Source organism: Mercenaria mercenaria, chromosome 18 (assembly GCF_021730395.1).
Source record: "Mercenaria mercenaria strain notata chromosome 18, MADL_Memer_1, whole genome shotgun sequence".
In the NCBI taxonomy this organism is placed as follows: domain Eukaryota; kingdom Metazoa; phylum Mollusca; class Bivalvia; order Venerida; family Veneridae; genus Mercenaria; species Mercenaria mercenaria.
In genome coordinates, this window is record NC_069378.1 from 62,642,612 (window position 1) to 62,656,101 (window position 13,490).

At 36.1% G+C, this 13,490-nt stretch overlaps 1 protein-coding gene across 1 annotated transcript in view; it reads left to right on the top strand.

Moving 5' to 3' along the window:
• The window catches only part of LOC123538281 (alpha-1,6-mannosylglycoprotein 6-beta-N-acetylglucosaminyltransferase A-like), a 61,384-nt gene that overhangs the window by 11,606 nt on the left and 36,288 nt on the right, over positions 1-13,490 (top strand). The window contains exons 2-7 of the mRNA XM_053530412.1: positions 3,301-3,476; positions 3,975-4,074; positions 7,176-7,322; positions 8,287-8,369; positions 9,818-9,907; positions 12,630-12,707. Of these exons, the coding sequence (XP_053386387.1) occupies positions 3,330-3,476; positions 3,975-4,074; positions 7,176-7,322; positions 8,287-8,369; positions 9,818-9,907; positions 12,630-12,707 (645 nt within the window). The 5' untranslated portion in view covers positions 3,301-3,329. The remainder of the gene's footprint in view (positions 1-3,300; positions 3,477-3,974; positions 4,075-7,175; positions 7,323-8,286; positions 8,370-9,817; positions 9,908-12,629; positions 12,708-13,490) is intronic.

A 13,490-nucleotide genomic window follows, 5' to 3' on the forward strand; every position in this document is an offset into this window, starting at 1 on the left:
TAAGATGCTGGTAAAAATGCAAGAAGAAGGTTCATTTTTTTGCTTTATTTCAAAAGCGACAGTTTACTTCCTTCTGTACAATATTTATGGGTATTTATAAGCATATCTTGCAAAAATCTTATGTTAATTAATTTTGTACAACCAGTCAATTTCAGAGTACTCACTTTTTTATGAATTTTCGAGGGAAACTATTGATTAGTATAATTCTAATTCAAGCAGGATACAATTTTAACAATTTCGCGAAGATTAAATTGCACAAATGTACTCAAAATTTCAAATTTGTGAAATTTTGACTCTGCGAAATAAAGTTGCGTTTACAGTACATTGTAAATTTAATAAAATTAATGATCTGTACTGTAGTCCCTTACTGAATCATTTTGTGACTTGGAAGGATTTTCCTTGCTGATATTTTGTGACTTGGAAGGATTTTCCTTGCTTATATTTTTAGACTTGGAAGGATTTTCCTTGCTGATATTTTTTGACTTGGAAGGATTTTCCTTGCTGATATTTTTAGACTTGGAAGGATTTTCCTTGCTGATATTTTGTGACTTGGAAGGATTTTCCTTGCTGATATTTTGTTTCATATGAGATTCTTGTCTCGTGTTTGTATATAAGTTGTTGTATCATTTGGTATTTTAAAGGGATGATCAGGTATTATTATACAGTTACTGATTTATGTTTCAGTCAATATGTGTTTTTACGGACCTGATAAAACGATATTGACCGAGGACGCAGTTTTACAGGTCCGTAAAAAACACATATTGACCGAAACTTAGATCTTTGTTATATTATATGCCCTTCTCAAATGCACTTATTTGACTGGCCCATATTTCATACATGTTAGAAAAAGTGATATCACATGAGTCATTATCACTTTTTGCGGACCTGCGCGTGCGTCCCTCTTGACCTATCAAATGAGCGCATTTGTTAAGGGTATATAATATTTTATGTTATATCCATGACTTTTATGAATGGTATTACTGATGTAGAGAACGTTTTCATTATATTGAAGAAAATCTTGCTATGACATGACAAAAAGCTCTATATGACAATATATGAAGTTGCAATTGCATGTCATCAGTTATTATTTATCATTATAACATGTCTCCATTTGATGGCCAGTTAAACATAAAAGAATGTCATGCACTGTATATGAGCCGTGCCATGGGAAAACCAACATAGTGGGTGTGCGACCAGCATGGATCCAGACCAGCCTGCGCATCCGCGCAGTCTGGTCAGGCTCCATGCTGTTCGCTTTTAAAGCCTATTGGAATTGGAGAAACTGTTAGCGAACAGCATGGATCCTGACCAGACTGCGCGGATGCGCAGGCTGGTCTGGATCCATGCTGGTTGCAAACCCACTATGTTGGTTTTCTCATGGCACGGCTCATATATATTCTGCAACAAACAGCAGTTGACATGCAGACCAGTCAGGGAGTATTGTGATGTTAATTGTGGCGTCAGATTGCGGCATGACGTCTGATACAGTACTACTTTGAGCAATGAAACCCAGCATAATTTTTATCAAAATATTTAAATGAACATGACTGTAAGAATGAAAACAGTTAAGGCCTTCTTGTGGTTTATCGTCTTAGTAAGTTTACCATGGTGCATCGTCCTGATGAGTAGATATTTAACCTCGCAGGCTAACACACTCATGGTTCAGTTACTGTGCATCAGAATTGTGAACCGTGATAAATTAGGTGAAAAACCATGTGAAGGCCTTGAAATTTTGTTAAATATATGAAATTACAAAAGCATATAATTAAAAGTATTACATAAGATTGTTTTTCATAAATTATTAGGCAGCAAGCAATTTTTTTTACAGAAAAACAAGACGAAGTGAGAAAAGAAAGTTTTTAATTCAACTATTCTAAAAATAGGTAAAGCTATCTGACTGACTGACACCCATGTATGTCGTTGACATAGAATCACCTGCCACTCACCATTGTGGGTTCAAAAGCTTGCTTGAGGAGTAGAATTCTTCATGTTGGGTAGCCATCCAGCTGGCTTACTGAAGATTGGGTCTATCCAGGTGCTCACCCATGCCTGAAACAACAACCTGAGGAGCATCTGGTGTCTTCCTGTACCATTTAAAGCTGGAAATCATTATAATGTCCTCCATTGTGCTGGTGGGGTACTAAACCCAACAAAATCTTAACTGCTTTGGTGTATCCCACCTCTGGAAAAGCTCTTTTTAGCTCATCTGATTTTTTGAAAAAAAATGATGAGTTATTGTCATCACTTGAGCGGTTGTCGGCGTCGGCGTCGGCGTCGGCGTCTGCGTCGGCGTTGCCTGGTTAAGTTTTATGTTTAGGTCACCTTTTCTCCTAAACTATCAAAGCTATTGCTTTGAAACTTGGAATACTTGTTCACCATCATAAGCTGACCCTGTATAGCAAGAAACATAACTCCATCTTGCTTTTTGCAAGATTTATGGCCCCTTTTGTACTTAGAAAATATCAGATTTCTTGGTTAAGTTTTATGTTTAGGTCAACTTTTCTTCTAAACTATCAAAGCTATTGCTTGAAACTTGGAATACTTGTTCACCATCATAAGCAGACCCTGTACATCAAGAAACATAACTCCATCTTGCTTTTTGCAAGATTTATTGCCCCTTTTGGACTTAGAAAATCAGTTTTCTTGGTTAAGTTTTATGTTTAGGTCAGCTTTTATCCTAAACTATCGAAGCTATTGCTTTATAACTTGCAACACTTGTTCACCATCCTAAGTTGACCCTGTACAGCAAGAAACATAACTCCATCCTGCTTTTTGCAAGATTTATGGCCCCTTTTGGACTTAGAAAATATCAGATTTCTTGGTTAAGTTTTATGTTTAGGTCAACTTTTTCTCTTAAACTATCAAAGCTATTGCTTTGAAACTTGCAACACTTGTTCACCATCATAAGCTGACCCTGTACAGCAAGCAACATAACTCCATCCTGCTTTTTGCAATAATTATTGCCCTTTTTGGACTTAGAAAATAATTTTCTTGGTTGAGTATTATGTTTAAGTCAAATTTTCTCATAAACTATCAAAGCTATTGCTTTAAAACTTGCAACAGTTTTTCACCATCATAAGTGGACACTGAACATCAAGAAACATAACTCTAACCTGCTTTTTGCAAGAATGATGGCCCTTTTTAGACTTAGAAAATCATGGGTAGGACAATATTTCTATTACACAAAAAAAATCAGATGAGCGTCAGCACCCGCAAGGCGGTGCTCTTGTTTAAATTAATTATCTCCCTTTATTTATACAAGTATATCTAATAGATTAAAATATTTTCTCCTTATTTCAGATGATTACAAGTAAGCTGACCCAGAAAAGATGACATCTTGGCGATGGTTGCGTTATTTTCACCTACACAGTCGTCAGGGATGTATATTAGTTGGCGTAGCAACACTTCTATGGCTTATAACGATTTTCAACATAAATTCAACATCTGTTGTTAATAGAAGAAGTGAGGAGATCAAAGTAAGTGTAAAATTAATTATCTTCGACATAATTGTTATATGTTAAACATGGTATTTGAAAACTGTGAAATTAGTAAATTAGATTTTAATGATAACAGTTCTTTAATGGCTAGATTATCTTTCTTAAAATGTGACAGATTGCGAAGACTTTTATTTCTTATTTCTGGTAAGTGAGAGTGTCCTGTGAAAATATAAAAAAAAATGAGCTGAAATTCAAAAATAAGAACACAAACTATACAAAAGAGTTTATAGTCAGTTCAGGAAGAATTGGTCAGTAAAACAACAAAAATATTTACTGACACATAAAAGCTAACTTTAAAAAAAAAAGAAAAGAAAATTGCAGTATTACTGAAAAATATATTGAGAGGATGGGTGGAACTGTTGCAACATGATAATCAGGCAGTTGATTTATTAATAACGACTATTGACAGATTTCAGCTCTCTCATTCACAGTTTTTATAAATTAATTTGTTTGTACATTGAAATTTTCCCTTTTCAGTCTGAAGTTATTAAACTGAGTGAGCAGTACATTAGAGCTTTAGCACGTGACAATGAGGGTGTCGTTGATGGACCCTATGCGGGTAGATTTACAGCATATGGTAAGTGCTCAGTAGATAATAGAGTAGCTGATACTTGTTCTTATATTGGTGATAATATTCTTGCTAATTTCTGTTAAATAATTATAGGTGATGCATTAAGGCAAAGTTTCAAGAAAATCTGATGTAATATTACTGGCAACAAGTATTTCTCGATATCCTTGCAAGTTACTATTTAAACTTTAATCAGCTTAATTTCTGAAATGGACTGTTCCATTATTGAATTTGGGCAGTACCATTTATTACTTAAAGGGGATTTCAATGTGAATAGCAATATGCAGGCTGATCTTGGTCTACACTTGTCGCAAAGGTGGAATCGCTTGTTGCCAGAAGGCTAAAGGTTATAAAAAAAAGAAATGTATCAGAAATATTCTTTTCTTGTTTAAAGCATAGAATACAAGAAAATTAGCAGAAATTCTTTCGGATATTAAAACACTTAGATTTTACCATATTGTAGCTCATTTGAACTGAAGGTTTATGACAAGCTGTTAATCTCTGTCATGCTGGACATGATAGATTCTGCTTTTGTGATCTGTGCAGTCTGATCATGATCTGCACAGTTCACCATTCAGACAGTACTGGTATCTTTTTGGTAAGCACCCCTTTTAAGTCAATGGTACTGTCCAAATTGAATAATGGACAGTTTCATTATAGAAATTCAGCAGGGTAAGGATAAGTATAAGTAAATAATAGCTCAGTGTCCATCTTCTTTTTTTTATGCCTCCGAAGGGAGGCATATAGTTTTTGAACCGTCTGTCAGTCTGTCCGCAATTTTTGTGTCCGGTCCATATCTTTGTCATCGATGGATGGATTTTCAAATAACTTGGCATGAATGTGTACCACAGTAAGACGACGTGTCGCGCGCAAGACCCATGTCCGTAGCTCAAAGGTCAAGGTCACACTTAGACATTAAAGGACAGTGCATTGATGGGCGTGTCCGGTCCATATCTTTGTCATTGATGGATGGATTTTCAAATAACTTGACATGAATGTGTACCACAGTACAACGACGTGTCGCGCGCAAGACCCAGGTCTGTAGCTCAAAGGTCAAGGTCACACTTAGTTTGTTAGTTTTGTTAGTTTTGGGTTTAACGCCGTTTTTCAACAGTATTTAGACCTTAAAGGATAGTGCATTGATGGGTGTGTCTGGTCCATATCTTTGTCATCGATGTATAGATTTTCAAATAACTTGAATAGCATGAATGTGTACCACAGTAAGACGACATGTCACACGCAAGACCCAGATCTGTAGCTCAAAGGTCAAGGTCACACTTAGACATTAAAGGATAGTGCATTGATGGGCGTGTCCGGTCCATATCTTTATCACCCATGGATGGATTTTCAAATAACTTGGCATGAATGTGTACTACAGCAAGACGATGTGTCACGGGCAAGACCCGGGTCCGTAGCTCAAAGGTCAAAGTCACACTTAAACGTTAAAGGTCATTTTTCATGATAGTTTCATTGATGGGCATGTCCAGTCCATATCTTTGGCATTCATGCATGGATTTTAAAATAACTATGCATGAATGTGTGACACAGTAAGACGACATGTCACGTGCAAGACCCAGCTCCCTAGGTCAAAGGTCCTAAACTCTAACATCGGCCATAACTATTCATTCAAAGTGCCATCGGGGGCATGTGTCATCCTATGGAGACAGCTCTTGGTTTTTTTTTGTTTTTTTTTTTCTGCATCAGCAGTTTTGCTTGTTAACATCTTCTCCTCTGAAACTACTGGCCACAGTTACAGTAAACTGGTCTGGACCTTCCAGACATACACAGGGGTCTCAAATCTCTCCAAGTTGTTCCACATAAACTGGTCCAGAATATTCAGACTTACAGCAGTCTGTCCATATTGTTTCCCTCAAACTGGTCCAGAATATTCAGACATACAACAGTCTCGAGTCTGTCCAAATTTGTTAATCCCCCCCCACTCCCCCCAACACACACACACACCATAAGTGGTGGGGAGGTTATAGGAATGGTCTCCTACGCTCTATATCTCCTAAACCCCTTGAAGGATTTTCATGGAACTTGGATCAGATGATCACCTCATCAAAACAACGTGCAGAACTCAAGGTCAAAGGTTTTAGCCTTCCATTTCATTTATGCTTTGTATCTCCTAAACCCCTTGAAGGATAATCGTGACAGGACAATGTGCAGAACCCATGAGTCAGCCATTTTGGCTCAAGGGTAAGGTCTCTGCACAAAGTCAAAGGTTTGAGCCATCCATTTTGTGTCCGCTCTGTATCTCTTAAACCTCTTGAAGGATAATCATCAAATGATCACCGCATCCAGACAATGTGCAGAACTCATGAGTCAGCCATGTAGGCTCTAGGTCAGGGTCAAAACTCAAGGTCAAAGGTTTGAGCCTTTGTTTTGTTTCTGTTCTATATCACCATAACCCCTTGAAGGACAATTATGAAACTTGGGTCAGATGATCACCTTATCAAGATTATGTGCATAACTCATGAGTCAGTTATTTTGGCTTAAGGTCAAGGTCACAACTCGAGGTCAAAGGTATGTGCCTTTCATTTCGTGTTTGCTCTGTATCTCCTACACCCCTTTAAGGATAATCATGAAACTTGGATAAAATGAACACCTCATTAAGACGATGTACATAACACATGAGTCAGTCATGTTGGCTTAAGGTCAAGGTTACAAGTCAAGGTCAAAGGTTAGAGCCACTATACATAACAGCGGAGAGGGATATAGCTGTCTTTCAGACTGCCTTGTTCCCCTAAAACTGGTCCAGATTATTCAGACATACAGACAGAACTTAAGTTTGATTTTGGATGTTAATTTTCTGATTGCTTGAAGCAACTGTCTGATTTATAAAGATAGCTGCTAATGTAAGTTCATCTGTAGATCAGGCAGGCAACTGAGAGTTTCATGGACCTCTTGTTGCATTTTTATGGAACTGATATTTTAGTTGGTTATAATATATATATGTAGCTTTTTAGCTCACCTGAGCCAAAGGCTCATCTTAATATTTTAGCATCAGTTTCTCATTGGAAATGTGAGGCTTATATTACTCAGGTGAGCGATCTAGGGTCATCTTGTCCCCCTGGATAGTATATTTTAGTTGTAAAATTGTCTTCCAGATCTCAAGAAAACAATGGCTGTGTTGCTAGAGAACATATTGGAAAGACTAGATAAAGTGGAACACAGATTGAACATCACTGCCAACATAAGCTCCATACTTGCCAAACAAGGAACAGCAAATGAACAGCATTCATTACTAGCTCAGGGTGAGTATAGAGTGGATCTGGACTCTTATACAATTGGTAGACACAAGTGGAGAATGTGTATCCATTCTTTTGATCAATTTCACTGCCATTATTTACACCAACACTACATGTATATCCTATTCTGGGCTTATCCTGTTGAGCTAAGTAGCTGTTAGAGTTGTAATTGTAGATAGAATTATCATTAGATTACCACTGTTAGCATCCCATCCCAACAGTACAGGTTCATGATGAATGTTAAGATCTAATAACTTAGTCACTTACCTCAACTATCCATGTTTTCGAAAAGTTGACACAAAAGCAGTTTTTGTTGAAATAAACACAGTTTTCCAATAGTTTCCTGAAGTTTTCTCTGTGTCTCAAATGTTGTCATTATCTGTTGTCTTGAAGAATGAAAATTACAACAAATAGGGGACACTCAGCAGTTTTCTCAAACACATTGCACAACTGCTTTTATATGGAAAAACTGTGTAGGTTATGTACATAATTCTGCATTTGAGAAAAGTAACAGGACCTGATGGCAGACACATTGTGCGGAGGAAAGCACTCATTGTGCCCTCTTTGAAGCTTGTTATATGCCAGTCTGAAAAAATATTATGGGAATGCCCCTGGTGGTCAGGCGGCACAAACTTTGTCCATTACATACCTTCTTCATGCATGGAGAGATTTTGATGTAACTTGGCACAAATATTCACCAAAACTTCCCTTTGTTATGACGGGCATAATATTGTGACATTCTGGCACCCTTCTTATCTTATGAAAATACATCAAGTACTAAGGAAAATTTAGCTGGAATGATACCTGAATTGAGACATTTGCTTTTTGTGTACAGTATCCACAGCATCCAAAAGTCACTTTTTTCTGGTGGACAAATTTTTAGTTTGGCAGTGGAACAACTGTACTGAATGTTATTGAAAGATGGTGAACATTTGAACAACTATACAATTGATTCTTGTTACACTTTCAGATTTAATTGAAGGAGAACCAGAACAGTGTAGACTGACAGACAAAGAGAAACAGCTCTACCCGAAATGTCAGGGAAAGATAGAGGTATAAACAAACATATACATGTATGTCAGACCTACCCATTCTATGATGAAAGTGACATTTTCAGTATCCTGATGTACTCATACTTTGACATGTTATACACTGTGCCCTTTATGCAGTAGATTGGGGAACCATTCTTTGACATGTTATACACTGTGCCCTTGATGCAATAGATTGGGGAACCATACTACAAAACTAATACTGTGACATGTTATACACTGTACTCTTGATTCAATAGATTATGGAACCATACTTTAACATGTTATATACTATGTCTTTGATGCAATGGATCGGGGAACTGTTCTTTGGCTGTTATTCACTGTGCCCTTGATGCAATAGATTGGCGAACCATTCTTTGACATGTTATACACTGTGCCCTTGATGCAGTAGATTGGGGAACCAGATTGGGGAACCATTCTTTGACATGTTATACACTGTGCCCTTGATGCAATAGATTGGGGAACCATTCTTTGACATGTTACACACTGTGTCCTTGATGCAATAGATTGGGGAACCAGATTGGGTAACCATTCTTTGACTTGTCAAACACTGTGCCCTTGATGCAATAGATTGGGGAACCATTCTTTGACATGTTATATACTGTGCCCTTGATGCAATAGATTGGGGAACCATTCTTTGACTTGTTATACACTGTGCCCATGATGCAATAGATTGGGGAACCATTCTTTGACATGTTACACACTGTGCCCTTGATGCAGTAGATTGGGGAACTATACTTTGACATGTTATACACTGTGCCCCAGATGCAGTAGGTTGTGGATCCATTCTTTGACCTGTTACACACTGTGTCCTTGATGCAATAGAAAAAGGAACCATTCTTTGACATGTTACACACTGTGCCCTTGATGCAGTAGATTGGGGAACCATACTTTTACATGTTATACACTGTGCCCCAGATGCAGTAGATAAGGGAACCATACTTTGACATGTTTTACACTGTGCCCCAGATGCAGTAGATTGGGGAACCATACTTTGACATGTTATACACTGTGCCCCAGATGCAGTAGATTGTGGATCCATTCTTTGACCTGTTACACACTGTGTCCTTGATGCAATAGAAAAAGGAACCATTCTTTGACATGTTACACACTGTGCCCTTGATGCAGTAGATTGGGGAACCATACTTTGACATGTTATACACTGTGCCCTTGATGCACCATACTTTGACATGTTATACACTGTGCCCCAGATGCAGTAGATTGAGGAACCATACTTTGACATGTAATACACTGTGCCCTTGATGCAGTAGATTGGAGAATAGTTCTTTGACATGTTATACACTGTGCCAATAGTGCAGTAGATTGGAGAATCATATTTTTGTGTAATTCTTTTAAATGACAGTCGATAAACTCCTCTACTCGAGACTCCTGTCACACTATTTACATAGCAGTTTATAGATCTTTTGTTATAAAAGTATTTTATTATTACAGTGGATGAAGAATATGTGGAAATCTGACCCCTGTTATGCTTCTTACGGTGTGGATGGTTCAACTTGTTCTTTTATAATGTTTCTGAGTGAGGTAATCAAAGCTTTCCTTTTACATGTATCTAAGTAACGTAATCAGCTTGTTCTTCTATGATGTATCCAAGTAAAATCTTTTTATTATGTACATGAGTGAGGTAATTAGTGTGTTCCTTTATCATGTACTTATTCATGTACCAAAGTGAGGTAATTAGTGTGTTCCTTTATCATGTACTTATTCATGTATCAAAGTGAGGTAATTAGTATGTTCCTTTATCATGTACTTATTCATGTACCAAAGTGAGGTAATTAGTATGTTCCTTTATCATGTACTTATTAATGTACCAAAGTGAGGTAATTAGTGTGTTCCTTTATCATGTACTTATTCATGTATCAAAGTGAGGTAATTAGTATGTTCCTTTATCATGTACTTATTCATGTATCAAAGTGAGGTAATTAGTGTGTTCCTTTATCATGTACTTATTCATGTACCAAAGTGAGGTAATTAGTGTGTTCCTTTATCATGTACTTATTCATGTATCAAAGTGAGGTAATTAGTATGTTCCTTTATCATGTACTTATTCATGTATCAAAGTGAGGTAATTAGTATGTTCCTTTATCATGTACTTATTCATGTACCAAAGTGAGGTAATTAGTGTGTTCCTTTATCATGTACTTATTCATGTATCAAAGTGAGGTAATTAGTATGTTCCTTTATCATGTACTTATTCATGTATCAAAGTGAGGTAATTAGTATGTTCCTTTATCATGTACTTATTCATGTACCAAAGTGAGGTAATTAGTGTGTTCCTTTATCATGTACTTATTCATGTATCAAAGTGAGGTAATTAGTATGTTCCTTTATCATGTACTTATTCATGTATCAAAGTGAGGTAATTAGTGTGTTCCTTTATCATGTACTTATTCATGTACCAAAGTGAGGTAATTAGTGTGTTCCTTTATCATGTACTTATTCATGTACCAAAGTGAGGTAATTAGTGTGTTCCTTTATCATGTACTTATTCATGTACCAAAGTGAGGTAATAAGCTTGCCCTTTCATCAGAAAATAATTCCAGTACAGTAACCAGTCTGATTTAAGGTAAGACTCGATTGATAGTGAAGCAAGTCTGTTTAAAAGTGGGCTTGGATTTACATAATTTTATATTCAACTTTTCTTAATCATAATCCAACACATATATAGTCAGACCATGTTAGCTTTTATTTGTTTGTTATTGGCCTATACCTTAGAAGGATTTTAATGATTTATTATATTACAGTTGAGGTCAGCAGTGCCTTAGTGTGGTTTATTTCTCATGTGATTTTAGTAAGAGGATAGTGTATTCTACTGACAATTCTAGATGCTTCTCGAGTTCAAAAGCTTGCCAGTTCTAAAGCACCGCAACTGGGCCTCAGAAAGTTGTAGCCACTTTTTCAGAGAAAATGCCTATTTGAAGCTGAATTGCTGAAATTCAGCCACATTTTATCCAAATTCTTGCCGCCACTTTCAAAAGTCTGAAGCAAGTTCTTTTAGTTTGTGCATGTTGCTACACGGGCAAATGGCAGAGGAGGCCCTAACCCAGTTACAGGACTCATAAATGAAAGATGTTTGTAATTTTGGAGAAGTTATCATATTTTTAATCCTTGGTTTTCTTGCCAGTGATCTTTCTTGTTTGATTGTGCTTTCACTCATTTTGTGCAGGGGTCACACTGGGAATTTTTTTCTCTGAGCCACTGCTTTTTCCGAAGATAAAATTATAAGGCCAACAAAGGCGAAGCGCATTCTAAGCATTGACGTTCTTGTAGGACTATATTATATGTACCAAAGTACTCGTACTACTCAAGAAATTAATGTAGTTTTTACACATTTCTTAGTAACCCTTTAAAAAGCTATTTAGAAAATCAATTTGTGTTAATTTCTAAAATTATCATTTTTATAAACATCTGCTCTTTAATAAAAAAAATCCTAAAAATCACATTTAAAATAAAGATGTCAAAAAAGAAAAAAAATGTTTAAAAAAAAATCCTGTCTTATTTTGCACATTGCCTATAAGTGGGTGGGGTTTGATGCCTTCGCATGTTATATTCTCGAAAATTAATTACTTCAAAATAAGAGCTCCTTTTGCAACATTTGTCATATTTTTCTTAAATATAGACTTTTTAATGGCTTTTTATTAAGATTGCACTAAAAAATCTCGTCAAAAATGACAAAAATATCCGAAAATCATGGTCGCGAAAACGGGTGACAAATTCGGAAAACGTAAGGTAGAATTAAATATTTGATAAAATACCTATATTTTATTGCTTTTCTATCATCATAGCTATTCAATACTTACAATTTCTGCTTGTCTAAAGCATTTTTATTTGTTTTTGTTCAAACTAACCCTCGGCAATCATAGAAAATTTGTCTAACGGCCGACTGCTCATAAAATGGTATCTACTGCACAAAATGAAGATTATAATTATCCAGTTTGTTATTCAATAATCTAATTATCGCCAATTAACTGCCTGATCAAATAAAAAAATTGCAAATTGGCTCCCTCCCTTTCAATAATGGATGTTGTGTAACGGATGTTGTGTCTACACAGATTATCGATTTTCACACCTTTTGGTTCATAAAACTGGCAATATTCATAGTTTTGCAGACAGACATAGCTTTGGGCCATTTTCGCCAATTAGAAAATTTTGGAGCCACATTTAATTTTTTGTCGCAAATGCCTCAAGTGGCGATCGACAGCGTGACCCCTGTTTGTGGTATGAATTTTTAGATGTCTTTTTATAGATTGAAGGCTGGTGCCCAAGATCAGCTTGGCATGGTTCCAACCGAGCTCCAACACAAGATATATTTGAGACGCAGACAGTGAGTAAAATCTTAACATGTATCATTGTAAAGGAACATGTATATGGTCTCATTTCAAAGGAATAATAGAAGTTGTTCAGTAAATAGTATTTCTGTTTATTCAAGCCGAAATTGGTTGGAGTAGTGTTTGAAAAATGTCAGTAGTTTTTCTCATTTCTGATCAAAACATGTAAGGGAGAGAACTCATTTCTTTAGGCAGATTATTTCTTTTTTCAGGGATCTTTGTTTTGAATAATAACTAAAAGATTCTTTCAAAATTTTGTTACAGAGTGCAAATTCTCTTTTAAAGGAATGAGAACTCGGTACTGAAACATGTCAACTTTGAATCATTAGGACTTTTTTTGTGTGGTGATCATACATGTTTAAACCCTGCCTTTAATCCATGCATTTAACATAAATCCCTTTTGAGACCTTGTTGTGTGTATTATTAGGCAGAAAAAATAATCTCATAATTAAAAGTATAAAGATTTTTTTCTTTTAAAGATCTTAGTGCATTATTAACCTTTCTTAAGATCATCAGTTTTTATACCGTAACCCATTTATACGTTAGACACCTGCTTAAATTTGTTAAGTTGCTCATTTATATGCAAATAATGTTGATACATTTTCTCTGCTAACTTTGTCAGTAGCTTTTGATAATCTCCCTTTTAACAGTTAATGGAACTGTCCAAATTGAAAGATGTAGAAGTTCATTATAGAAATGTAGCAGGTAAGGTATAGCATTAAAATGGAATCTTTCTTCTCTTTCCGCATACACTAGAGGTGTTGACTCCATGAACGAGT